This window comes from Bos taurus, chromosome 9 (genome assembly GCF_002263795.3).
Source record: "Bos taurus isolate L1 Dominette 01449 registration number 42190680 breed Hereford chromosome 9, ARS-UCD2.0, whole genome shotgun sequence".
Classification (NCBI taxonomy): Eukaryota; Metazoa; Chordata; class Mammalia; order Artiodactyla; family Bovidae; genus Bos; species Bos taurus.
In genome coordinates, this window is record NC_037336.1 from 34,074,953 (window position 1) to 34,101,886 (window position 26,934).

A 26,934-nucleotide genomic window follows, 5' to 3' on the forward strand; every position below is an offset into this window, starting at 1 on the left:
AAAACACTCTCAAAATATTCATGTTGCATGCTTTCTTTCTTTCACTTTATCATAAAGGCTAACAGTGCAGATTATCCAAATCATTATAATTGGTAAAATGTCAAAGTTTCATTAACGGCATGGAAATGAATCTAAGCACAGTTTACTGATTTTGTTAATTAAGAAAGTTTTATAATTAACATTTGTATGAGAAGCACAAATTAATGTGTATATTAAAATACGCTTTCAAGTTGATTTTTACAATATTTTTATATTTTTCACTGATCCAACTCCTCATCTATTTCCCAGATGAACTTCAAGGGGAAATCTTTCATCTTCCTTTGGAATACTCTGTCAAATCGCTCATTTTGCTGCACAGTCAAGTAATGTTTCCAGTCTCCAATGGTACCTGGTGGGACAAACACAGACAGCCCTGGGTTAGGAGGTAGGACTGTTGGGGCAAAAGCTTCCTTCAATCCACTTTATTATCTTCTCAAGCAGACAAATATCTATTTGTTTTCCATGGAATTTGATGCCTCACTTTCTCTTATATGTGGCTGAGCTAAAAACACACTTAGGACACAATAACACAGAAAATAGAGTTATAATCCACTTCCTTATCTTAAACCTTCACTATCCACTACCATTAATATAGAACTGTTGTTAAGAATATAGAACATTGTTAAGAAGGAAAAATAAAGCTAAATATGCAAAGAGATTAGAATATTTGAGTATATCTTACAAAGTTCCACACACCATACTTGGTAAACCACATCTATTATATTACATAATATAGTTCTTAATGATACCCTTCAAAGTAAGTATTTTCTTCAACTTTAAAATTGAAAAAAAAAAGAGAGAGAGAGAGGCCCAAAGATTTTTAAGTAGAAGAGAGATCAAGATGGTGAGCAAAAGGAGTTGAACCTCAACTCTCCCCAAGAATATATCAAAAATACACCTTCGTGTGGAAGAATTCTCATTGAAACTTTGCTTCTAACTGATTCTTTCTCACTGAAAGACCTCTATCTAGAAACAGGCAGTCAGACTCCTGGAAAACCAGGACTATCAGAAAGTTACAAGGTAGCACACGTATGAAGGGAAGAAGGGCGATCATGCCAGGACCTCTGACCCTTGGGAGAGACTCAGAGGAAAAGGGAGATCATGTGAGAAGACACTGGGGAGTGGACAGATTGAGCCATGATCTGGGCATCTCAGACTTTGGCTGATTGGGAAACCACTGGGACACTTAGAAAGGCTGGAGAACCCTTTGCTCCAGGATTCCAGTATAAAGTATATAAACAACAAGGATACATTGTATAGCACAGGGAATTATAGCAATTACCTTGCAATAATTCATAATGGAGTATAATATGCAAAAATAGTGAATCGCTATGCTGTACATGTATGATGGAGTAGCCATTATAGTCAAAAAAGGAGTCTGAAATGTAGTACTTGGATGCAATCTCAAATACGGCAGAATGATCTCTGTTTATTGCCAAGGCAAACCATTCAATATCATGGTAATCCAAGACTATGCCTTGACCAGTAATTCTGAAGAAGCTGAAGTTGAACACTTCTATGAAGACCTACAAGACCTTCTAGAACTAACACCCCTCCCGCAAAAAAAAACAAACGTCCTTTGCATTATAGGGGACTGGAATGTAAAAGTAGGAAGTCAAGAAACACCTGGAGTAACAGGCAAATTTGGCCTTGGAGTACAGGACGAAGTAGAGCAAAGGCTAATAAAGTTTTGCCAAGAGAATACACTGGTCATAGCAAACACCCTCTTCCAACAACACAAGAGAAGACTCTATACATGGACATTACCAGATGGTCAACACCAAAATCAGATTGATTACATTCTTTGCAGCCAAAGATGGAGAAGCTCTATACAGTCAGCAAAAACAAGACCAGGAGCTGACTGTGGATCAGATCATGAGCTCCTTATTGCCAAATTCAGACTAAAATTGAACAAAGTAGGGAAAACCACTAGACCATTCAGGTATGACTTAAATCAAATCTCTTATGATTATACAGTAGAAGGGACAAATAGATTCAGGGGATTAGATCTGATAGGCAGAGTGCCTGAAGAACTATGGATGGAGATTCGTGACATTGTACAGGAGGCAGTGATCAAGACCATCTCCAAGAAAAGAAACGCAAAAAGGCAAAATGGTTGTCTGAGGAGGCCTTACAAATAGCTGTGAAAAGAAGAGACGTGAAAGGCAAAGGAGAAAAGGACAGATATGCCCATTTGAATGCAGAGTTTCAAAGAATAGCAAGGAGCTATAAGAAAGCCTTCTTCCTCAGTGATCAATACAGAGAAATAGAGGAAAACAATAGAATGGGAAAGACTAAAGATCTCTCCAAGAAAATTAGAGATATCAAGGGAATATTTCATGTAAAGACAGGCACAATAAAGGACAGAAATGGTATAGACCTAACAGAAGCGGAAGATATTAAGAAGAGGTGACAAGAATACACAGAACTATACAAAAAATATACTCATAACCCAGATAATCATGATGGTGTAATCACTCACCTACAGCCAGACATTCTGGAATGTGACATCAAGTGGGCCTTAGGAAACATCACTACGAACAAAGCTAGTGGAGGTGATGGGATTCCAGTTGAGTTATTTCAAAGCCTAAAAGATGATACTGTGAAAATGCTGTACTCAATATGCCAGCAAATTGGAAAACTCAGCAGTAGCCACAGGACTGGAAAAGGTCAGTTTTCATACCAATCCCAAAGAAAGGCAATGCCAAAGAATGCTCAAACGACCACACAATTGCACTCATCTCACACACTAGTAAAGTAATGCTCAAAATTCTCCAAGCTAGGCTTCAACAGTACATGAACCATGAACTTCCCAATGTTCAAGCTGAATTTAGAAAAGGCAGAGGAACCAGAGATCAAATTGCCAACACCTGCTGGATCATCGAAAAAGCAAGAGTTCCAGAAAAACACCTACTTCTATTTTATTGACTATGCCATAGCGTTTGACTGTGTGGATCACAACAAACTGGAAAATCTTAAAGAGATGGGAATACCAGACCAACTGACCTGCCTCTTGAGAAATCTGTATGTAGGTCAGGAAGTAACAGTTAGAACTGGACATGGAACAACCGGCTGATTGCAAATCGGGAAAGGTGTACGTCAAGGCTGTATATCGTCACTCTGCTTATTTAACTTCTATGCAGAGTACATCATGAGAAATGCTGGGCTGGAGGAAGCACAAGCTGGAATCAAGATTGCTGGGAGAAATATCCTTAGATATGCAGATGACACCACCCTTATGGAAGAAAGTGAAGAGGAACTAGAAAGCCTCTTGATGAAAGTGAAAGAGGAGAGTGAAAAAATTGGCTTAAAACTCAACATTTGGAAAACTAAGATCATGGCATCTGGTCCCATCACTTCATGGCAAATAGATGGGGAAACAGTGGAAACAGTGACAGACTTTATTTTTGGGGGCTCCAAAATCACTGCAGGTTGTGAGTGCAACCATAAAATTAAAAGATGCTTGCTCCTTTGAAGAAAAGTTATGAACAGCCTAGACAGCATATTAAAAAGCAGAGACATTGCTTTGCCAACAAAGGTCTATCCAGTTGGACTATAAAGAAAGCTGACAGCCAAAGCATTGATGCTTTTGAACTGTGGTGTTGGAGAAGACTCTTGAGAGTCCCTTGGATGGCACAGAGATCTATCCAGTCCATGCTAAAGGAAATCAGTCCTGAATATTCATTGGAAGGACTGATGTTGAAGCTGAAACTCCAATACTTTGGCCACCTGATGCGAAGAACCGACTCATTAGAAAAGACCCAGATGCTGGGAAAGATGAAGGTGGGAGGAGAAGGGGATGGCAGAGGATGAGATGGTTGGATGGCATCACCGACTCAGTGGACATGGGGTCTTAGTAAACTTCGGGGCTTGGTGATGGACAGGGAGGTCTGGCGTGCTGCAGTCCATGGGATCGCAAAGAGTCAGAGCAAGTGAACTGAACTGAACTATGCTGTACAACTGAAACTAATATAATATTGTAAATAGACTGTATCCCGCCTGCCAGTGTAGGAGACACAAGAGACTGGGGTTTGATCTCTGGGTTGGGAAGATCCCCTGGAGAAGGGCATGGCAAGTCACTCTAGTATTCTTGCCTGGAGCATACCATGGAAAGAGGAACCATTACAAATAGATTTTCAAGTAATAAATTCAAGGAACAGAGGGTGCCAAGGGCTGTCATTAATACAAAAGTTTCACTTGATGGAAGTTTGAAACCAACATTAATTCAATTATGCAATAAAGATGAATAAATTGGCATCTTTAGCTATCAGAATTTATTTTGTTTATATTATGGTCATTTGCCAGTAAGTAAGTTGGGCATGAGAAATGCTTTATATCTGATCTAGTTGAGCAGTGAGAAGTGAAAACTCATAATAAATGGGACAAAGAGGAAGCAACGACTTTTTAAAATATTGGTATCCACAGTAATTTTAATAAGATCTTTATATAATTAAAATTTAATCAGTGTCTATTGTCATAGTGCTGTTATGAATATACCAGGATAAAATATGAGTCTAGAGATGTAGATAAGTGCAAATTATGTTTTAGAATAATTTACATTAAAAAGATTAAATGAAAAAATTGAAATTAAGGAGCATCAGGAGAAAATATATTTATTCTTAGCAACCCCTGGCAACTTAATGGAGCATAATAAAAATTTATTCATGTTGTTGGATGATTGAATTCATAGCAGATTGGGTTAATGAGGTATCAATCTAGTTTTTACAATGAAGAAATATCCACTTGAAGGGAAAGAAATGATATAAAAATCCTCTCAAAACAAAATACATATTAACATTCCATCTAGAATGTTCTAAAGAGCAATAAGGTAAACCAAGAATTGGAGCTCTCCTGGACACATATCTTTTGCCTTTCAGTAAGACTTTTTAACAAATTTTAAAGTGGGGTCACATGGTGAAGAAAGAAGGAACCTAGTATTTATTAGTCAGACACTGAAGTTCTGTTCTGTTTCCTGGGATAATTTTCAGGTTCATTTTAGGATCAATGATTCTCTGTTTGGCTTAAACGGCGATTCTTGGAGAGACGTGTTGCAGGCCACATTTAACTTAATCTAGCAGCCAAGGCGGAGAAGGCAATGGCACCCCACTCCAGTATTCTTGCCGGTAGAATCCCAGGGACAGGGGAGCCTGGTGGGCTGCCGTCTATGGCGTCGCACAGGGTCGGACACGACTGAAGCGACTTAGCAGCAGCAGCAGCCACAGCAGCAGCCAAGGATTCAAGACAAGTCTCAACACTTTTGCTTCTATTACCCACTTAACATCACCTTTGCGCAGGAAGTGTCCCTTTGTTCTCAGCCCGATTTCATTTTTCAGAATGCTATCATAATTAGCTTGAGGATCAACCTTCATATTCTGAAACACAGCCTGATTCACAACAGCATCCAGATCCTCTTCACTCAGTTCTTTCTCAAGAAAACTGCTGATTTTAAGCACAGAACTTCTGAGATCCTGAAAGAATTGTATGAGAAACTGTTCATTCTATAAGAAACACCTGAGTTATAGCCCAACATCTTTACCACATTTTAGAAAACTGACAGTGCCTTGGGCTTTTTCTAAGTCTAAAGTTTGGCTAAGATCTGTAACATTCATTCTATTAAACAGTGCTGTGGTTGTCAGCTTTGTTGGAGTTTCCTATCATTTGATTTTACAAGGAGAGCTCAACTTCGGTCACTCATTCAAGCCACGCTTTTAGACTTATTATATACATTTCAGAGGGTCTCCCAGGTCACACTAGTGGTAAAGAACCTGCCTGCCGGTGCAGGAGACATGTGAGACATGGGTTTGATCCCTGGGTCAGGAAGATCCCCTGGAGGAGGGCATGGCAACCCACTCAGGCATTCTTGTCTAGAGAATCCCATAGACAGAGGAGCCTGGTAGGCTATCGTCCATAGGGTGCAAAGAGTCAGACACGACTGAAGTAACAGCATGCACACATGCATACATTTCAGAAATTGCTAAGTTCTTCAGTATGTTAACCGGTCAATAATTCTCTCTCTGTGTTTGTTGTGTGTGTGCTCAGCCTCTCAGTCATGTCCAACTTTTTGCAGCCCCATGGATTGTAACCCACCAGGTTCCTCTGTTCACGGGATTTTCCAGACAAGAATACCAGAGTGGGTTGCCATTTGCTACTCTTGGGATCTTCCTGATGCAGGGATCAAAATCACATATCTTGCATCTTTTGCATTGCCAGGCAGATTCTTTATCACTATCACCATTTGGGAAGCCCCCTGGAGTCCATAATTCATAAGGGAATTATAAAGCAACTAACTAAATACAAAGAAAAACCCAAGTCTAGTTGGCTTTCCTGGTAACTTCTACCAAACATTTAAAGAAGTATTAACACCAATTCTCTTCATTTTCTTCCAAAAAATTGAAGAGTATGAAATATTTCCAAAATCTTTCAGTTAAGCAAGAATTATTTTGGTACCAATGCCAGAAAGATGGTGTAAGAAAAAGCTAAAGACCGATATCACTTATGAAACATAGGGTGCAAAATTCCTCTACAAAATTAATAACAAATTCAACAACATATTGAAAAGATTATAAACCATAATAAAATTGGATTTACCCCTGGCATGCAAGATGGTTCATACTATGAAAATTAATTAGTGTAATATCACATAAACAGAATGTAGGGAAAGACCACATGATCACATCATTTAATGCAGAAAAAGCATTTGACAATATCCAACACGTTTTCATGATTCAAAAACACTCAACAAATGAAGAATTAAAGGAAACTATCTCAACATGAAAAAGCTCTATATAAAGTACCTACTGCTAACATCACACTTAATGGTGAAAGACTCAAAGATTTTCTACTAAAATCAGGAACAAGTTAAAGATGCTTGTTCTGTCCGCTTCAACACTTCTCCCCACTTTTCAACATAGTACTGGAAGTCCTAGCCAGAACAGTAAGGAAAAATAAACAATATTAATAAAAGGCATCTAAATTGGAAAGGAAAATTGTTCACAGGCAACATGATTTCAGACATAGAAAAATCCTAAAGATTCTACACACACACACAATCTTGTTAGAACTAATAAACAATTTGAGCAAAGTTGCATGATACAAAGCCAACATGCAAAACTCTTATATTTCTATATACTCACAATGAACAATCCAAAGGCTAAAAGTGAAAGTGAAAGTGAAGTCGCTCAGTCGCCCGACTCTTTGGGACCCCATGGACTGTAGCCTACCAGGCTCCTCCGTCCATGGGATTTTCCAGGCAATAATACTGGAGTGGGTTGCCATTTCCTTCTCCAAAAGGCTAAATTATAGCAAAATCATTCCAATTTCAATTGTTTCAGAACTGATGAAATACTTAGGAATAAACTTAATCAATGTGGTAAAATATTTGTGTTCTGGAAAATATTTTAGAAAGTTGACTAGAACAACAACCCATGGTGATGAACTGGAAAATTTAATATTGTCAAGATGTTAATACCACCCAAAGTGATTCACAGATTCAGTGCAATCCCTATCAATATCCTAATGATATTTTTACACATTGAAAAATTCATTGTAAAATTCAAATGGACTCTCAAGGGGGCATTAGATATCCAATAGATTCTTGAATGAGAATATCTCATATAGAGGCATTAGACCTCCTCTTTCAAAGTTTGCTACTCTTTCAAAGTCCTCAAAGAATTAAGTCCATATCCAACAAGACCACTTGTGGGCATACATGCAAAAGAAATGAAGATGAGGATCAGATATGTGTACACTCATGGTAATAGCAGCATTATTTACAATTGCCACAAAGTGAAAGTCATCCATGTGTCTGTCAATGGATGAATGTATGAACAAAATCTATAGATGCAATGAAATATCATTCACCCTTCAAAAGAAAGGCAATTCTGATATATTTTACAATCTGAATAAATTAGTAGAGCAGGTTTACAAGGGATCCCAATTCATGAATACAAATGAAGACCTTGGTGAATAGGTTTATTCACATATTAGAGTCAGAAGAATAGAGTGACAATGATATGGGAGTAGGGGCAGAAAAGAAGTGATTATATAAATAAGGATAGCAGTTACTGCCCCCAATAACCATTATCCTTAACCATTATAAATATATACCTACTTCTTTGATTTTACTTTTAGTCTTATCATTTAGTTATGAATCTCCAAACAACATAGCTACTTCTGCCTTCATTTAAACTACATACTTTGATACAGTTGACACAAGTAGCTAGAAAATGTTTCAACATAGACACTATATAGTTAAGAATATCACCTTCAGCTCTGTGAGAAATCTTCAAAGTGCTTTGTGATAATCTATATGGGCTTGTCAATTCCAATTAAAGAATAGACATAAATTGTATTACCTCAAATTACCAAGAAATAGTCAAAGAAAGTAGTAGACAAAGAAGACCTCAAAATCTACATCAGTATTGATGGTATATAATTGCTTGAGCTAAATGTGGATCCCATTTTAGAAAGGGCTTTAAAGCAGAAACTTGAGTTGACCAAATTCTATTTTCCTGGAAAGAGAAAGTTAAGAGTTTTTCTCCAAGATATGGTGAAAAAAATATCTGCTTGAAAGACTGATGAAAAAACTAGAACAAAAATATATCAACATTGGGCAACTTGATGGCAGGTAAGTTAAAACTGATACCTGGTGATAGTATACTGATGACGGAACAGACAAATTCTCCAGGATTTTGCATAGTTTACTCAGTGTCTCCTATAGTCACAATTCCAGCAAAATCTGTTGTTTATGAATATATTTTTGGGATCACATTCTTATGGAACAGCTCAAATATAAAAATAAGGAAGGGAACACATTTGCATTTTAAGATGATAGCACGGGTTGAAGAATAGAGAATAAACGGAGATGGGCTAAGAATTCCAAGTAGGCAAATCAGTTAGACAAGTTGTTATAGAAACTAAGCAAAAGATAATGGTGATCTGGACCATGGAAGAGGCAATATAGATTGGTATGTTTGCAACTTCCACAAAGGAATCAGAGACAGAATTCAGACATTTAATAACTAGCGAAATTAAGAGGCAAGGGTGAAGGAGATATCAAGCATGAAGGCTAGTTTCTGACTTAGATCATGAGATACAGTACATTTCATGGGAAAACAGGCAGCTTTTGTTGGGAGATGATAATTCTACTGGGGGCAGGATTTTTTTGAAGTCCAATATTAGCTATAAAAATAGAAATATAGAAGACAGTTGCAATATATTAATACATGTGTCTGTGCCAGTGTTATATATCTGGGATTCATCAATTTCACCCCAACCCATCCAACCTGGTTTACTCTACTGCACTTTTCATGTAATTAGATTTGATGGATATTTTAAACTTTCATTTTCACTTGACTTCTCAGCCCTGAGAGGTTAAAAAGTATTAAAAAGGTTTCTTGACACTCCTTCTTGGCTTTTGTCAGCACACACAACTTTTTTCTCCCTACCTCTCTGATAGCTCCTTTTCAGTGTCCTTCATGGGCTCACTCTCTCTACCCAAACATTATGTTTTAAATTATCTCAGTAATAGTACTAGTTCCCTTTTTTCCTCCTGTACACTCTCTTTCTTCGTTTCTCTTTTCCTCCTCTTTTTCTGTCCTTTTCCTCCTCACTCTCAATTTTAAGTATAATCATGGTTTCAACTATGGTCTATACAGTGATGATGTCCAAATTAATACCATCGATAATTTTAGAGCAAACCTCTTTGAAATGTAGGCCTGTATGTTCCCCAAATTTTCAAATATCTTCATTTGGATACGTCTAAATCATCTTAAACTCCATATGTCAAAATCAATCTCATAATCTTCTCTTTTCAGCTTTACCCTGCTTCAGTGTTCCCTAAGCACTAAATGAATGACATCATTATCAACACAGGTGTATGAGCCAGAATATAGAAAGCATCTTACTATTTCTCCCGTTTTCATTTTTACTGTATATAATCCCTTTCCTTTTGACCTTAAACATATGTGTTAAAACTCTGCAGTTTCTCCAGTCTCAGAGTGACCATTCTAACCCAAAGCATCGTTGGTGTTCAGTGGGTTATCACACTAGTATCTAACTAATTTGCCTGTATTCACTACCATCATTTTCAATCCATAAAAAGGAATGATATTCTAAAAATATTAATTGCATTACATAACTCTCCTTCTGGTGATTCTTAAAAGACTTCTTACTGCCTTTAAGCTGAAAGAAATCACCATCATTTATTAGTCTTTGAGCAGCCTGACTCTTATTGACCTCTCAATCTTTTAATACTTTCACTTTGCCTGTTCTTCTTTCTTCATTTTTCATCCACATTAATGTATCAGGAAACTTGCACATTCTCTTTCCCTGGCATCCTTTTCCCCCCGTCTCTTTTTTGTTAATACTTATTTATTAGCTTGGCTGACAGAATATGGTCCACCGGAGAAGGGAATGGCAAACCACTTCAGTATTCTTGCCTTGAGAACCCCATAAACAGTATGGAAAGGCAAAATGATAGGATACTGAAAGAGGAACTCCCCAGGTTGGTAGGTGCCCAATATGCTACTGGAGATCAGTGTAGAAATAACTCCAGAAAGAATAAAGGGATGGAGCCAAAGCAAAAACAATACCCAGTTGTGGATGTGACTGGTGATTAGAAGCAAGGTCCGATGCTGTAAAGAGCAATATTGCATAGGAACCTGGAATGTTAGGTCCATGAATCAAGGCAAATTGGAAGTGGTCAAACAGGAGATGGCAAGAGTGAATGTCGACATTCCAGGAATCAGGGAACTAAAATGGACTGGAATGGGTGAATTTAACTCAGATGACCATTATATCTACTACTGTGGGCAGGAATCCCTTAGAAGAAATGGAGTAGCCATCATGGTCAACAAAAGAGTCTGAAATGCAGTACTTGGATGCAATCTCAAAAATGACAGAATGATCTCTGTTTGTTCCAAAGGCAAACCATTCAATATCATGGTAATACAAGCCTATGCCCCAACCAGGAACAGTGAAGAAGCTGAAGTTGAACGGTTCTATGAAGACCTACAAGACCTTTAAGAACTAACACCCCCAAAAGATGTCCTTTTCATGATAGGGGACTGGAATGCAAAAGTAGGAAGTCAAGAAACACCCGGAGTAACAGGAAAATTTGGCCTTGGAGTACAGAATGAAGCAGGGCAAAGGCTAATCGAGTTTTCCCAAGAGAACGCACTGTTCATAGCAAACATCCTCTTCCAACAACACAAGAGAAGACTCTATACATGGACATCACCAAATGGTCAACACCAAAATCAGATTGATTATATTCTTTGCAGCCAAAGATGGAGAAGCTCTATACAGTCAGCAAAAGCAAGATCGGGAGCTGACTGTGGCTCAGATTATGAACTCCTTATTGCCATATTCAGACTTAAATTGAAAAAAGTAGGGAAAACCACTAGACCATTCAGGTATGAACTGAATCAAATCCCTTACATTATACAGTGGAAGTGAGAAATAGATTTAAGGGACTAGATCTGATAGATAGAGTGCCTGATGAACTATAGACAGAGGTTCGTGACATTGAACAGGAGACAGGGATCAAGAGCATCCCCGTGGAAAAAAAATGCCAAAAAGCAAAATTGCTGTCTGGGGAGGCCTTACAAATAGCTGTGAAAAGAAGAGAAGTGAAAAGCAAAGGAGAAAAGGAAAGATATCAGCATCTGAATGCAGAGTTCCAAAGAATAGCAAGGGGAAATAAGAAAGCCTTCCTCAGCAATCAATGCAAAGAAATAGAGGAAAACAATGTGGTAGGAAAGACTAAAGATCTCTTCAAGAAAATTACAGATACCAAGGGAACATTTCATGCAAAGATGGGCTCGATAAAGGACAGAAATGGTATGGACCTAATAGAAGCAGAAGATATTAAGAAGAGGTGGCAAGAATACACAGACGAACTGTACAAAAAAGATCTTCACGACCCAGATGATCACAATGGTGTGATCACTCACCTACAGCCAGACATTCTGGAATGTGAAGTCAAGTGGGCCTTAGAAAGCATCACTATGAACAAAGCTAGTGGAGGTGATGGAATTCAGTTGAGCTATTTCAAATCCTGAAAGATGAGGCTGTGAAAGTGCTGCACTCAGTATGCCAGCAAATTTGGAAAACTCAGCAGTGGCCACAGGACTGGAAAAGGTCAGTTTGCATTCCAATCCAAAAGAAAGGTAATGCCAAAGAATGCTCAAACTACCACACAATTGCACTCATCTCACACGCTAGTAAAGTGATGCTCAAAATTCTCCAAGCCAGGCTTCAGCAATATGTGAACTGTGAACTTCCAGATGTTCAAGCTGGTTTTAGAAAAGGCAGAGGAACCAGAGATCAAATTGCCAACATTCGCTGGATCATCAAAAAAGCAAGAGAGTTCCAGAAAAACATCTATTTCTGCTTTATTGACTATGCCAAAGCCTTTGACTGTGTGGATCACAATAAACTGTGGAAAATTCTGAAAGAGATGGGAATACCAGACCACCTGATCTGCCTCTTGAGAAATTTGTATGAGGGTCAGGAAGCAGCAGTTAGAACTGGACATGGAACAACAGACTGATTCCAAATAGGAAAAGGAGTCCATCAAGGCTGTATATTGTCACTCTGCTTATTTAACTTATATGCAGAGTACATCATGCAAAATGCTGGGCTGGAGGAAGCACAAGCTGGAATCAAGATTGCCGGGAGAAATATCAATAACCTCAGATATGCAGATGACACCACCCTTATGGCAGAAAGTGAAGAGGAACTCAAAAGCCTCTTGATGAAAGTGAAAGAGGAGAGTGAAAAAGTTGGGTTAAAGCTCAGCATTCAAAAAACCAAGATCATGGCATCTGGTTCCAACACTTCACGACAAATAGATGGGGAAACAGTGGAAATACGTCAGACTTTATTTTTGGGGGCTCCAAAATCACTGCGGATGGTGATTGCAGCCATGAAATTAAAAGATGCTTACTCCTTGGAAGAAAAGTTATGACGAACCTAGTTAGCATAGTTAAAAGCAGAGACATTTCTTTTTCAACAAAGGTCCGTCTAGTCAAGGCTATGGTTTTTCCTGGGGTCATGTATGGATGTGAGAGCTGGACTGTGAAGAAAGCTGAGCGCTGAAGAATTGATGCTTTTGACCTGTAGTGTTGGAGAAGACTCTTGAAAGTCGCTTGGACTGCAAGGAGATCCAATTAGTCCATTCTAAAGGAGATCAGTCCTGGGTGTTCATTGGAAGGACTCATGTTGAAGTTGAAACTCCAATACTTTGGCCACATCATGTGAACTGTTGACTCATTGGAAAAGACTCTGATGCTGGGAGGGATTGGGGGCAGGAGGAGAAGGGGATGACAGAGGATGTGATGGCTAGATGACATCACCAACTCGATGGACATGAGTTTGAGTGAACTCTGGGAGTTGGTGATGGACAGGGAGGCCTGGCATGCTGCGATTCATTGGGTGGCAAAGAGTCAGACACAATTGAGCAACGGAACTGAACCAATTTATTAGCTTGCAGTTTTCAGGTTACTTTTTTTCAGAAAACACTGCCTAGCACCTTTGATGACACCAGATCCTCTTCTTCTCTATACTTATATGAAATCTGCGGTTTTTCTGAATATTACTTATCATAGTTTTTAATTATTTATATTTGTTTGGGAATACCTGTCTTTCCTGTTAGATGATAAGCTGTGTGAATAAAGGTTCACTTTTCATTTTCTCATAATTTACTGTCTGTCACATATTAGGCATTCAATAATTTTTGATGAAATGAGTGAAGAAATGATGTCTTAGTGAATGAACATATCAATCACAGATTACAAAATAGTGAACTTAAAAGAGTTCTGTTGGGTTTAGCAATATTTTAAGACAGCTTTAATTAAATGACAAAGAATAAACATTATGAGATTATGCAGGAAAGCTGGTTTCAACAGTTTCTGTAAAAACACACACACACACACACACACAGGAAGAGCTTCCATCACAGAGCACACATTCACCTCAATTAATTAGCCATAGTTTAGTAGCTCTTCACCTCCGTGGTGCCTAGTGCTCTCTCTCTATTTTAAAATGTGAGTGCTCTACACAGTTGAACATGCCTTTATTGTGACAGATGGTTATATGAAGAGGAATCAAAAATGATGAGTGGGTACAGTGAGAAGAGAGCACTGAAGACCAGTAATAAATGACCTGCAGAAAATTAAACCCCTCCCCTCCAAGAAAAAAATAACCCTGAAAAGTAGTTGCTGTTGCTGCTAAGTCACTTCAGTGGTGTCAGATTCTGTGGGACCCCATAGACGGCAGCCCACCAGGCTCCCCCGTCCCTGGGATTCTCCAGGCAAGAACACTGGAGTGGGTTGCCATTTCCTTCTCCAATGCATGGAAGTGAAAAGTGAAAGTGAAGTCGCTCAGTCATGTCTGACTCTCAGCGACCCCATGGACTGCAGCCTACCAGGCTCCTCCATCCATGGGATTTTCCAGGCAAGAGTACTGGAGTGGGGTGCCATTGCCTTCTCCGAAAAGTATTTAGATACTGTCAACTACAAATTGGCACTTGCCATCTACTTCTACAAGGATTAAATCATGTGCTGTTGCAGCTGCTGACCTTCAACACCCCCTGAAAGGAGTTCAGCTGGAGAGCAGAAATGAGGCATTCTGTGCTCAGGGGAAAACTGGCAGGATAGGTCTTCAGATAGTGAGATATTGTCAGGAGCTGATTTTATGAGCCCAGTTCTTGTTTCTTCTCATATCTAGAAAAGCACTAAAATCCTGCATGACAACAACTGTTCCCGTGGATAGAAAAAGCTTACAAGACTAGAAGAAACCTTCTGGGAAAACATGTGCTCGATTGCATGTGTCCTCCTTCACCAAAATCACATATATACTGACTTCCCACCTGCATCTTTGGAGCATAATCTCAGAGCTATCTGAGGTGCTGTCTCCTGGGCTGCAGCACTCATTTTGCCCCAAATAAAACATAATTCACAGCTTTTCAGTTCAGTTCAGTCGCTCAGTCGTGTCCAACTCTTTTTGACCTCATAAACCACAGCGTGTCAGGCCTCCCTGTCCATCACCAACTCCCAGAGTCCACACAAACCCATGTCCATTGAGTCGGTGATGCCATCCAACAATCTCATCCTCTGTCATCCCCTTCTCCTCCTGCCTTCAATCTTTCCCAACATCAGGGTCTTTTAAATGAGTCAGCTATTCGAATCAGGTAGCCAAAGTACTGGAGTTTCAGCTTCAACATCAGTCCTTCCAAAGAACACCCAGGACCGATCTCCTTTAGAATGGACTGGTTGGATCTCCTTGCAGTCCAAGGGACTTTCAAGAGTCTTCTCCAACACTACAGGTCAAAAGCATCAATTCTTCAGTGCTCAGCTTTCTTCACAGTCCAACTCTCACATCCATACATGACCACAGGAAAAACCATAGCCTTGACTAGACGAACCTTTGTTGGCAAAGTAATGTCTCTGCTTTTTAACATGCTATCTAGGTTCATCATAACTTTCCTTCCAAGGAGTAAGCGTCTTTTAATTTCATGGCTTCAGTCACCATCTGCAGTGATTTTGGAGCCCAGAAAAATAAAATCTGTCACTGTTTCCACTGTTTCCCCATCTATTTGTCATGAAGTGTTGGAACCAGATGCCATGATCTTGGTTTTTTGAATATTGAGCTTTAACCCAACTTTTTCACTCCTCTTTCACTTTCATCAAGAGTCTCTTTAGTTCTTTTACACTTTCTGCCTTAAGGGTGGTGTCATCTGCATATCTGAGGTTATTGATATTTCTCCCGGCAATCTTGATTCCAGCTTGTGCTTCTTCCAGTCCAGCATTTTGCATGATGTACTCTGCATATAAGTTAAATAAGCAGAGTGACAATATACAGCCTTGACGTACTCCATTCCCAAGTGGGAACCAGTCTGTTGTTTCACGTCCAGTTCTAACTGTTGCTTCCTGACCTGCATACAGGTTTCTTAAGAGGCAGGTCAGGTGGTCTGGTATTTCCATCTCTTTCAGAATTTTCCACAGTTTATTGTGATCCACACAGTCAAAGGCTTTGGCATAGTCAATAAAGCAGAAATAGATGTGTTTCTGGAACTCTCTTGCTTTTTCAATGATCCAGCGGATGTTGGCAATTTGATCTCTGGTTCCTCTGCCTTTTCTAAAACCAGCTTGAACATCTGGAAATTCACAGTTCACGTATTGCTGAAGTCGGGCTTGGAAAATATTAAGCATCACTTTACTAGCGTGTGAGATGAGTGCAATTGTGCGGTAGTTTGAGCATTCTTTGGTATTGCCTTTCTTTGGGGTTGGAATGCAAACTGACCTTTTCCAGTCCTGTGGCCACTGCCGAATTTTCCAAATTTGCTGGCATATTGAGTGCAGCACGTTCACAGCATCATCTTTTAGGATTTGAAATAGCTCAACTGGAATTCCATCACCTCCACCTGCTTTGTTTGTAGTGATGCTTCATAAGGGCCACTTGACTTCACATTCCAGGATCTGGCTCTAGGTGAGTGATCACACCATCGTGATTATCTGGGTCGTGAAGATCTTTTTTGTACAGTTCTTCTGTGTATTCTTGCCATCTCTTCTTAATATCTTCTGCTTCTGTCAGGTCCATACCATTTCCATCCCTTGTTGAGCCCATCTTTGCATGAAATGTTCCCTTGGTATCTGTAATTTTCTTGAAGAGATCTTTAGTCTTTCCCATTGTATTGTTTCCCTCTATTTCTTTGTATTGATCGCTGAGGAAGGCTTTCTTATCTCTCCTTGTTATTCTTTGGAACTCTGCATTTAAATGCTTATATCTCTCTCTTTCTCCTTTGCTTTTCACTTCCCTTCTTTTCACAGCTATTTGTAAGGTCTTCTCAGACAGCCCGTTAGCTTTTTTCCATTTCTTTTTCTTGGGAATGGTCTTGATTCCTGTCTCTGTACAATGTCACAAACCTCCATCCATAGTTCATCAGGCACTCTGTCTATCAGGTCTAGTCCTTTAAATCTATTTCTCACTTCTACTGTATAGTCATAAGGGATTTGATCTAGGTCATACCTGAACAGTCTAGTGGTTTTCTCCACTTTGTTCAATTTCAGTCTGAATCTGGCAATAAGGAGTTAATTATCTGAGCCACAGTCAGCTCCTGGTCTTGTTTTTGCTGACTGTATAGAGCTTCTCCATCTTTGGCTGCAAAGAATATAATCGATCTGATTTTGGTGTTGACCATCTGGTAATGTCCATGTTAGAGTCTTCTCTTGTGTTGATGGAAGAGGGTGTTTGCTATGACCAGTGTGTTCTCTTGGCAGAACTCTATTAACCTTTGTCCTGCTTCATTCTGTACTCCAAGGCCAAATTTTCCTGTTACTCCAGGTGTTTCTTGACTTCCTACTTTTGCATTCCAGTCCTCTATAATGCAAAAGATGTTTTTTTGGTGGGGCGGGGAGTGTTAGTTCTAGAAGGTCCTGTAGGTCTTCATAGAACTGTTCAACTTCAGCTTCTTCAGCATTACTGGTCACGATATAGACTTGGATTACCGTGATATTGAGTGGTTTGCCTTGGAAATGAACACAGATCATTCTGTCGTTTTTCAGATTACAGCCAAGTTGTGCATTTCGGACTCTTTTATTGACTATGATGCTACTCCATTTCTCCTAAGGGATTCCTGCCCACAGTAGTAGATATAATGGTCATTTGAGTTAAATTCACCCATTCCAGTCCATTTCAGTTCGCTGATTCCTACAATGTCGATGTTCAGTCTAGTCATCACAGCTTTTACATAGTGCCTTTTTAAAGTCAGCCATACAAAGATAAGTGGAGAATGTGGTTTATTGAAACCGTAAGAATTTCCAATAAAGAATTTAAAAATAACTTTCTTTTCTTACCTTCTTCATCTCTTCATACACCATGAACAGGATATTGAAGTCATGTCTGTGCTCATACCAGCCTCTCATGTGATCAAACTGTTAGGTAGGTAGAATCGGGAAAAGGAGTCCAAAATGGCGGTGGCTAAAAGACAAGGAAGGTCCGAGGACCAGAATGAAGACTTCAGGTAGAACAAACAGAACAAACAGCACTCCTGGCTATGCCCAATTTGCATAGGGCAGGCCCAGGTGGAGGAAAAAAACATATAAAAGGAGGAGCCAAAGCGCTTTCTCTCGGACCCTCTCTCCCGCGTGCATGCGCGCTCTCTCTCTCTCTCTCTTTCTCTCTCTCTCTTTCTCCCTCCCCACGCACTTCTCCACTCTCTTCTCTTCGGGTCTTAGATTCTCCTCCTATCTTATAAATAAAATAGAGCTGTAACACTGATTTGCCTAAGAGCTGTAGCACGGTTTGTCCAAGACCTGAGAGCTGTGACGCACCGAGGGCTTTAATGTCCGTTGCTCCAAATCTTTGTTGTGATGAGACAAAGAACCGAGGAACATACACTCTCGTGACAAAACCAAAGGCTTCCTACCACTGTGGGAAAATTAATAAGTTAGCAGGTAAAGATGTCACACTTATTACATAACAAGCTATAGTCTGTGTTTTCTGTTCAAGAATCCTCAAAAGGCAAACCAAGCTCCAAACCACTGGACATCTATGCTATCTTTTAAAAAGTAGAGTTGTGGGAAACAATTGCACCATTTTAATAGAAAACTGCTTTTGCAAGTTATTCTGTTTGTAGGAAAGCAGCAATGCAGAGAAAAGAATCCTGAAGAACTAAATTCTTAGGTAAGAACTAACATTAGTTAAGAACTAAGATTTTGTTAGGATCACTCCCTTCCTTCTTCTGCTTCCTTCACCTGAAAACATACATCTTTATTTCTCCTATTATTGTCTATTTAAAGATTGTGTATAATAACTTCATTTACCAGCACATGAATATAAACTTCTAAGTGTGAGAAAGCCCAGATCCCACATTCCAGGAATCACTTGCATCAGTCTATCTTTTTCAGTGCTGGAATGAGAATCCCACAGCTGCCAAATAAGGTCTACCCCAGGACCATGACAGAGCATAAAATGACACCTACATTAGCTACTCTGGAATGAGCTTTGGATCTAGATCTCTTCTGATTCAATTATTCCCTGGTCAAAGTTTCTCTTATACACTGTGCAGCCTTGACAATTCTCATATAGGTGGTCCTAGTTATAAAAAAAAAAGAGAGAGAGAGCGAGCTATAGGATGGTGAGTAGATAGCCAATACCAACCACTTGTGTGTATTGAGCATATTATGATTAGCCTTCTCTTCTCGCTAAGTATGTTCCCTTGGTTTGAGAATTTGGCTACATGACAAAGTGGCTTCATAAACATGTTGCTTGATAAATAAATTCATAGTTACCTTTTCCATCTAGAAATTTTTCCATGAACTCTCCTATGTTATTTGAAGCTTCAAATGTAACCAACATATTAGAAAAATGAAAATATGAGATCAAAACATCCTTGGGGTTTCTGCTGACATAAATTACCTGCAGAGGAGAAAATGAACAATTTGAACAATTCTGGATTATCTTTACAGAGTTTTTAATACCTACTTAGTATTTCATTATATGAATCCAAAGTAATTTATTTTATCCAGGCTACTACTGACAGACACTAACTTGTTCCCAAAGTTTTTTCTATCAAAAGGATCATTGCAATAAAAACTTTATTCTTATGAATTTTCACTTGTGTGAGCATAAAGGGCTAATTTCTAAAACTGAAATTATTTATTGTAAGGTTGATTAAGTTTGCAAATTACCTTCCATAAAAGATATTCCATTTACCCTCTGTGAACATTAAGTGATATTTGACATACAGACAAGGTAGCATTAGAGATCAGTGAGAAAAGGAAAATCTACTTAACAGATGATGTTGGGTAAATAATAATCCATATTTAAAAAATGAATTTCTACTTCACACAATGTGTAGAAACATATTTACAAAAGGATAAAGGATTTAACTTTGAAAGCAAATTTTTAGAATCTAAAAAGATAAAAAAAGTATTACTGACCTTGTGTAAAGAAACTATTTTTCAAACAGGAAAATATTTCCCATATAGAAATACATAAAAATGGATTAATCAGACTCCATTAAAATAAGAATGCTGTTCATCAAAATGTACCAAACTTTACAAAAAGCAAGAAAATGTAAGTGCAGCACTGCTGCTGCTGCTAAGTCGCTTCAGTTGTGTCCGACTCTGCGACCCCATAGATGGCAGCCCACCAGGCTCCCCCGTCCCTGGGATTCTCCAGGCAAGAACACTGGAGTGGGTTGTCATTTCCTTCTCCAATGCAGGAAAGTGAAAAGTGAAAGTGAAGTCACTCAGTCGTGTCCAACTCTTCGTGACCCCATGGACTATAGCCTACCAGGCTCCTCCATCCATGGGATTTTCCAGGCAAGAGTACTGGAGTGGGTTGCCATTTCCTTCTCCAAGGGCAGCACAGATATCAATAATAGATTAGTATCTAGAATTATGTTCAAACTACCATACAATTGCATTCATTTCACATGCCACCAAGGTAATGCTCAAAATCATGCGATTAGGCTTCAGCAGTATGTGAACCAAGAACTTCCAGATGTACAAGCTGGATTTAGAAAAGGCAGAGAACCAAACATGGAACAATGGATTGCTCAAAATTGAAAAGGAGTACATCAAGGCTGTGGGTTGTCACCCTGCTTATCTAACCTCTATGCAGAGTGCCTGTGTGCTAAGTCGTTTCAGTCGTGTCTGTCTCACTGCAACCCATGGACTGTAGCCCACCAGACTCCTCTGTTCATGGGATTCTCCAGACAAGAATATTGAAGTGGGTTGTAAGCCCTCCTCCAGGGGATCCTCCTAACTCGGGGATCGAATCCACATCCCTTACATCTCCTGCATTGACATGCAGGTGCTTTATCACTAGCACCACCTGGGAAGTCCTCTATGCAGAGTTCATCATACAAAATGCTAGGCTGGATGAATCACAAACTGAAATCAAGATTGCTAGGAGAAATATCAACAACCTCAAATATGCAGATGATACCACTCTAATGGCAGAAAGCAGAGGAACTGAAGAGACTTCTTGATGAGGGTGAAAGAGGAGAGTGAAAATGCTAGCTTAAAACTCAACATTCAAAAACTAAAATCATGACATCTTGTCCCCTCACTTCACAGCAAATAGAGGAGAATAAGTGGAAACAGTGCTACATTTTATTTTCTTGGCCTCCAGAATCACTGCAGACAGCAACTGCAGACTGCAACAGCAGCTATGAAATTAAAAGATGCTTACTCCTTGGAAGGAAAGCTATGACAAACCTAGACACTGTAGAAAGCAGAGAGCTTGCTTTGCTGACAAAGGTCCATATAGTCAAAGCTGTGTTTTTCCCAGTAGTTATGTATGGATGCGAGAGTTGGACCATAAAGAAGGCTGAGCATCAAAGAATTGATGCCTTTCAGTTGTGGTGCTGGAGAAGACCCTTGAGAGTCCACTGGACTGCAAGGACAGCAAGCCAATCAATTCTAAAGGAAATCAACTCGGAATTCATCAGAAGGACTGATGCTGAAGCTGAAGCTCCAATACGTTGGCCACCTGATGCAAAGATCCTACTCATTGTAAAAGACCCTAATACTGAGAAAGATTGAAGGCAAAAGGAGAAGGAGGCGACAGAGGATGAGACGATTGGACAGCATCACCGACTCAATGGATATGAGTTTGAGTAACCTCCAAGAGATAGTGCAGGACAGAGAAGCCTGGCATGCAGCAGTCCATGGGGTCCCACAAAGTCAGACATGATTTAGAGACTCAACAACAACAAAATAAAACAGAAGATACATATACAAATCTCTATGAAATAGGTAACATAAAAAAACTGACAAAAGTTTTAATAATTTCACTGAATAAGAAATAACTGTGGGCAATAAGGTTTTCAAAACCTGCTTAATTTCATTATTGATTAAATAACTGGAAATTAAGATCAGTTTTAGATAGCATCTTATAATCACCCAATTGATAAAATCAGGAAATCTGATAGAAAAAAAATACTAAAAGAAAAATAAAAACTCATATTTTATAGTTTTCACTGTTTATGCTACAACAACTTTGAAAAAAATAGCATCCTTTTATTAAGTTGAATATTTTTGTACTTTGTGGCTTTGCAATTCTATTCTTGGGTGCTTAGGGAAGCTCATGCTGATGTGCACCATGGGACATGCTCAAGAATGTAATGTAATAGGGTATATTCTAATAATAGAATAATGGAAGAAGGTAAGTATTCAATGAAGGAAAAGTGTGGGTCTCATAGAATTACTTACATAATATATAAAATTATACAGCAGTCAAAAAAACATTGAAAATAAAGAACAAGAAAAGGCACATGTCAAAATCTCAGGGAAGGGGAAAACAATTGATAATATATAGCTAAGCAGAATTTAAAGCCAAATATTTTAATAGGACAATAAAAAAATTGGTTAATGACCAACAGAATAGGAATCTGTATACTGCATTAATAGAAAAATGTGAATAGCACAATGTCTAGAAACTCTGGAAAGATTTCAATTTAGTTACAATCATGAAAATTTACACACTTATCTTCAAACATAAGCATAAAAGGTTAACATAATAAATTTATAATATTATTTAGCAAAATTTATTTTATATGTTTGTGTTAGGGTCCCAAGGTGGCTCAGATGGTAAAGAATCTGCCTGCAAGTCAAGAGACCTGGGTTTGATCCCTAGGCCAGGAAGATCCCCTGGACAAAGAATGGCTACCCATTCTAGTATTCGTGCCTAGAGAATTCCACGAACAGAGGAGCCTGGCAGACTACAGTCCATGAGGTCACAAAGAGTTGGACACAACTGAATAACTAACACTTTCAATTTCTGGTGCCCCAAGCAGAGAATTCACATTATTTTCTCAGGTAGTCATGGAATGCATTGAAAAATTGATCTACATGTAATTGGCCATAAAACTTCTTGATGTATTTCAAAACTTAGAATTCTTACTATACCATTACTTGATTCCATAATTACTATTCCTTAATATTAATTATCAACACTGAAAAACAATTTTAGTTTTATAAATATTTATAAACATTTTATTTGAAAATAAAAATTCTTCAGAATAATTTGGACCAATGAGAAAATTAAAAATGAAAAGATAGGTTACTTTGATGCTAACAACATTATATCCATAGCAATGCTGAAATGGATATTCATCATTTTAAAATATCAATATTTAACAAATAAATATTGGATATCACATGACAAAAATATATTCAAACAAAATATGAGAAAAAGTTAAAATCAAAGCAGAAATCAGTGAAGTGGAAAATATTAATTATTTTAAAAATTTTAGTTCTTTGCAGCAAAAAAAAACAATATAATAAGAAAATGCCCATAGTCTGAAAAATGTACAAAGAAAAGAACAAAGAATGTACAATGAAAAAATTTTCACTGTTACTAATGAATGATAAAATGTAATCATAGAATTAGATAAATATTCATCAGTTCATGAACGTATACATTGCAGTTTTTTTCAACAGTTTTGAAATATAGATGAAAGGGTGATAATTTACTTTGAAAATAAAATTATACTAATGATTTAGGGAAAGGTAGCTAAATGAAGTAAACTGCAAAAGGGAAAATGTTTTAGAACTATAGAGCTATCAGTATGAGACATATTGTAGTGGAATTTAATTAAATCTTCAAAATATTCTTATTTGTAATTTTAAAATACTTGAAAAACTAAACAAATTTTAAAAGCTTCAAAATTTGTCTTACAAAATTGACTTACAATGATATTAAAATCAAATATCTTTCAATATCATAGAAAACTGTCTATTTAAAAAATAATTACAGATAAAATTTCCTGAAAAAAAAAATTCTTCCAGCAGAATGTTAATAAAGTACAATAATATAAAAATGTAAGATTTATCTCAGAAATAAAGCATTAGTAAATATCTAATCAATTTCTTTTTGCTTTAGTTTAAAGGTGGGAAAGAGGGAACGTTGTACCTCAGGTGCCAAAAAAGGATTTTTAAGTGATTAGAACTTTTCTGAAGAACAAAATTCAAATTTCAAGAGAACTGAGAAAGGGGGAAAAAGTATTTCTCAGCATTGTGTACCTCAAAATCATTGCAACATAAAACAAAAAACAAAATGAAGAAAAGTGTACAAAAAAATGTCAGTCAAGGACATAATATTTCTCATCACCTCAGTATTCTATTTCTTTTCTATAGATATTTAAGTCCTGAAACAGAAAAGAAAGAAGTACAAATATTGAAAAGCAGAGAAATATAGAATATATTATTATTTTAAAATAAAATGTATTTCATAGAATATAGGGAAAATTAATAAAACAAATGAAGAGATTTGTGGAGCCAAATATAATAGTGTAACAAGATCAGTATCATTTACTTTATAACAGTAATAGCTAAATAGAGAAGGCAATAATGAAAACCAATTAATTACGTGTGTAAGATTTAAACCAAAATCTGGCAATCCACAAAAAAAAATGTAGGAAGCATACAAAGAGCATCATAACACTTGTGGTGGACACAAATGTTCTCTTTGTTTAGTTGCTGAGTCATGTCCAGCACTTCTGTGACCCGCCAGACTTCTCTGTCCATGGGGATTCTCCAGGCAAGAATGCTGGAGAGGTTAGTCATTTCCTTCTCCAGGGGACCATCCCATCCCAGGTATATACCCCACATCTGCTGCTTCACAGGCAGATTCTCTACCACTGAGCCACCTGGGAAGCCCAGACACAAATGTATATCTGATAAATAAAGAGCCATAGAATATTGCTGGATGGAATGTTGGAAAAGAGCTATGATAATGATTTCTCAGACTTAATCTTATTTTATTAATGTTAATCAGCATTTAATATTATTGGGAAATTAACATATTAAAGAATAAACTTCATGGGATTTTATCAGTTACATCATTCAAAACAGTGAAGAATGGGCACATATTAAATATATCTATTAATTTTGGGAATGCAGAATGAATAGTCAGAGGAGGGAAATATGGAAATAGCATATCAAAATGTAGACTTGAAAACCGTAGGGAAAGACTAAATGCTGAAATCATATTGGATCAATTGGCCAATCCCATTGGCAATTATTACCCAATAGTCATATTTCAAATCACCTGTGATATCTGATATAATTTATAATTAAATGTAAAAAATAAAAACAGAGAGGAAAACTGGAAAGTATTTGCACAATCTTTCTAGCTGGGAAGTGTTTATTAACAAAATTCGATAGCAAGATACTATGAAGGAAAAATTGTTAAGTTGGTTACATGAAATTAAATGCATTCAACAAGTTTTAAAGGTAACTGTTAAGTGGAACAATTTTTACCCCATACAAATGCTTCAAGCAAACAGTAAATAAAGACAAATTTTAAGAAAGATAGGCAAAGGATATGAAGGATATTTCAAGGCCTGGAAATAAACAGAAAGGGGCTCAAGTTTACTAAAACCAAAAGGACTACAGTTACTCAAGAATAAGATAGTTCTTACCTAACGCATTAGCAAAGATTTATAATTTCATTCTTTGGTGAGTGTGTAAGGAAAAAAACATTCTTATATGCTATTTGATGAAGTGTCAGTGATAGATTTTATAAGGCAAATAGATAATACCTACCAACATTTAAAAATTTGGTCATCTAAAGCTGAAATTTTCACTTTTAGGGAAACACTTCACCAGAACAAAAAAAGTGTGAAGATCTATAAGACTGCTTGTTGCAAAATTTCATATATAGCTTTAATGTGTAAAGTAATATTTTTATTTGGTGGGGTATAGGAGGTACCAGGGCTTCCCTGGTAGCCCAGGTGGTAAAGAATCCACCTGCAGTGCAGGAGACCCTGGTTTGATTCCTGGGTCAGAAAGGTCCCCTGGAGAAGAGATAGGCTTCTCCAGCAGTCATGGGCTTCCCTGTTGGTTTAGACTCTAAAGAATCTACCTGCAACATGGGAGACCTGGGTTCAATCTCTGGGTTGGGAAGATCCCCTGGAGGAGAGCATGGCAACCCACTCACTCCAGTATTCTTGCCTGAAGAATCCCCATGGACAGAAGAGCCCGATGGGCTACAATCCATGGGGTTGTGAAGAGTCGGACAGGACTGGGAGACTAAGAACAATATCACAAAGATTATAATAATCACATTAGAAGGAATGTGAATGAGTGGGTTTGGGAGGACATTATGTAAAGAAACTATTTTTGTTTGTTCAAAAGGTTCATGAGCTATTTGTGCAACATACTTTAGCTTTTTTGTTCTTGAGACCTTTTGGTGCTAAATAGTACGGGACGTGGGAAGCAAAGAGGCGAGGGGATGGTCTCTTCTCAAAGTCTATTTTGTGTAGATTGTATTCCAGGAAGGGGCTTCTGTCAGCTGTGTTCACAATTTCAGTTCTGTTACGATGTCCCTCATAGTAAATCAAGCTTAATATCTGCTGAGTCCAAATGGTACCTGTAAAAATATATATCTTGTTTTCAACCTTGAATTAATTTTTAACAATAAATGTCAATAATAATGCCCTCCATCTCAAAACTATCTGAAGCAGTTTCTTTCTTTTTACCACCTTAAAGACATCAGTGAATTTGTCCAAGTTTTCTGTTTGTTTGTGTTTTACATTAAAATTATTAGAGATGATATCAAGGGTTTTACTTCCTTTTTCACTCTGAAGAGCTGTGGGGGTTCTGATTCCATAATAATAGTGAATCAGATTCATCCTTCAGCTCGGTTTCCTCTACTTCAAGTAAAGTCTGTTTCCAAAATTTTCTCTGACTAACTCTGTTTTCATTTCCTTAGTCTCCTTTCTTTAAAAAAAAAAATTAATATATTTATTTTAATTGGAGGCTAATTACTTTACAATATTGTAGTGGGTTTTGCCATACATTGACATGAGTCAGCCATGGGTGTACATGTGTCCCCCATCCTGAGTCCCCTCTCCCAGCTCCCTCCCCATCCCATCCC

The 26,934-nt window shown here is 37.9% G+C and overlaps 1 protein-coding gene across 1 annotated transcript in view; it reads right to left on the reverse strand.

Moving 5' to 3' along the window:
• Positions 1-234: 234 nt before the first annotated feature.
• The window catches only part of SULT1C4 (sulfotransferase family, cytosolic, 1C, member 4), a 32,036-nt gene continuing 5,336 nt past the window's right edge, over positions 235-26,934 (reverse strand). Inside the window, exons 3-8 of the mRNA NM_001434871.1 lie at positions 26,219-26,427; positions 19,335-19,461; positions 18,440-18,471; positions 17,898-17,975; positions 5,324-5,507; positions 235-388 (exon numbers count right to left, since the gene is read on the reverse strand). Coding sequence (NP_001421800.1) covers positions 258-388; positions 5,324-5,507; positions 17,898-17,975; positions 18,440-18,471; positions 19,335-19,461; positions 26,219-26,427 — 761 coding nt within the window. The 3' untranslated portion in view covers positions 235-257. The remainder of the gene's footprint in view (positions 389-5,323; positions 5,508-17,897; positions 17,976-18,439; positions 18,472-19,334; positions 19,462-26,218; positions 26,428-26,934) is intronic.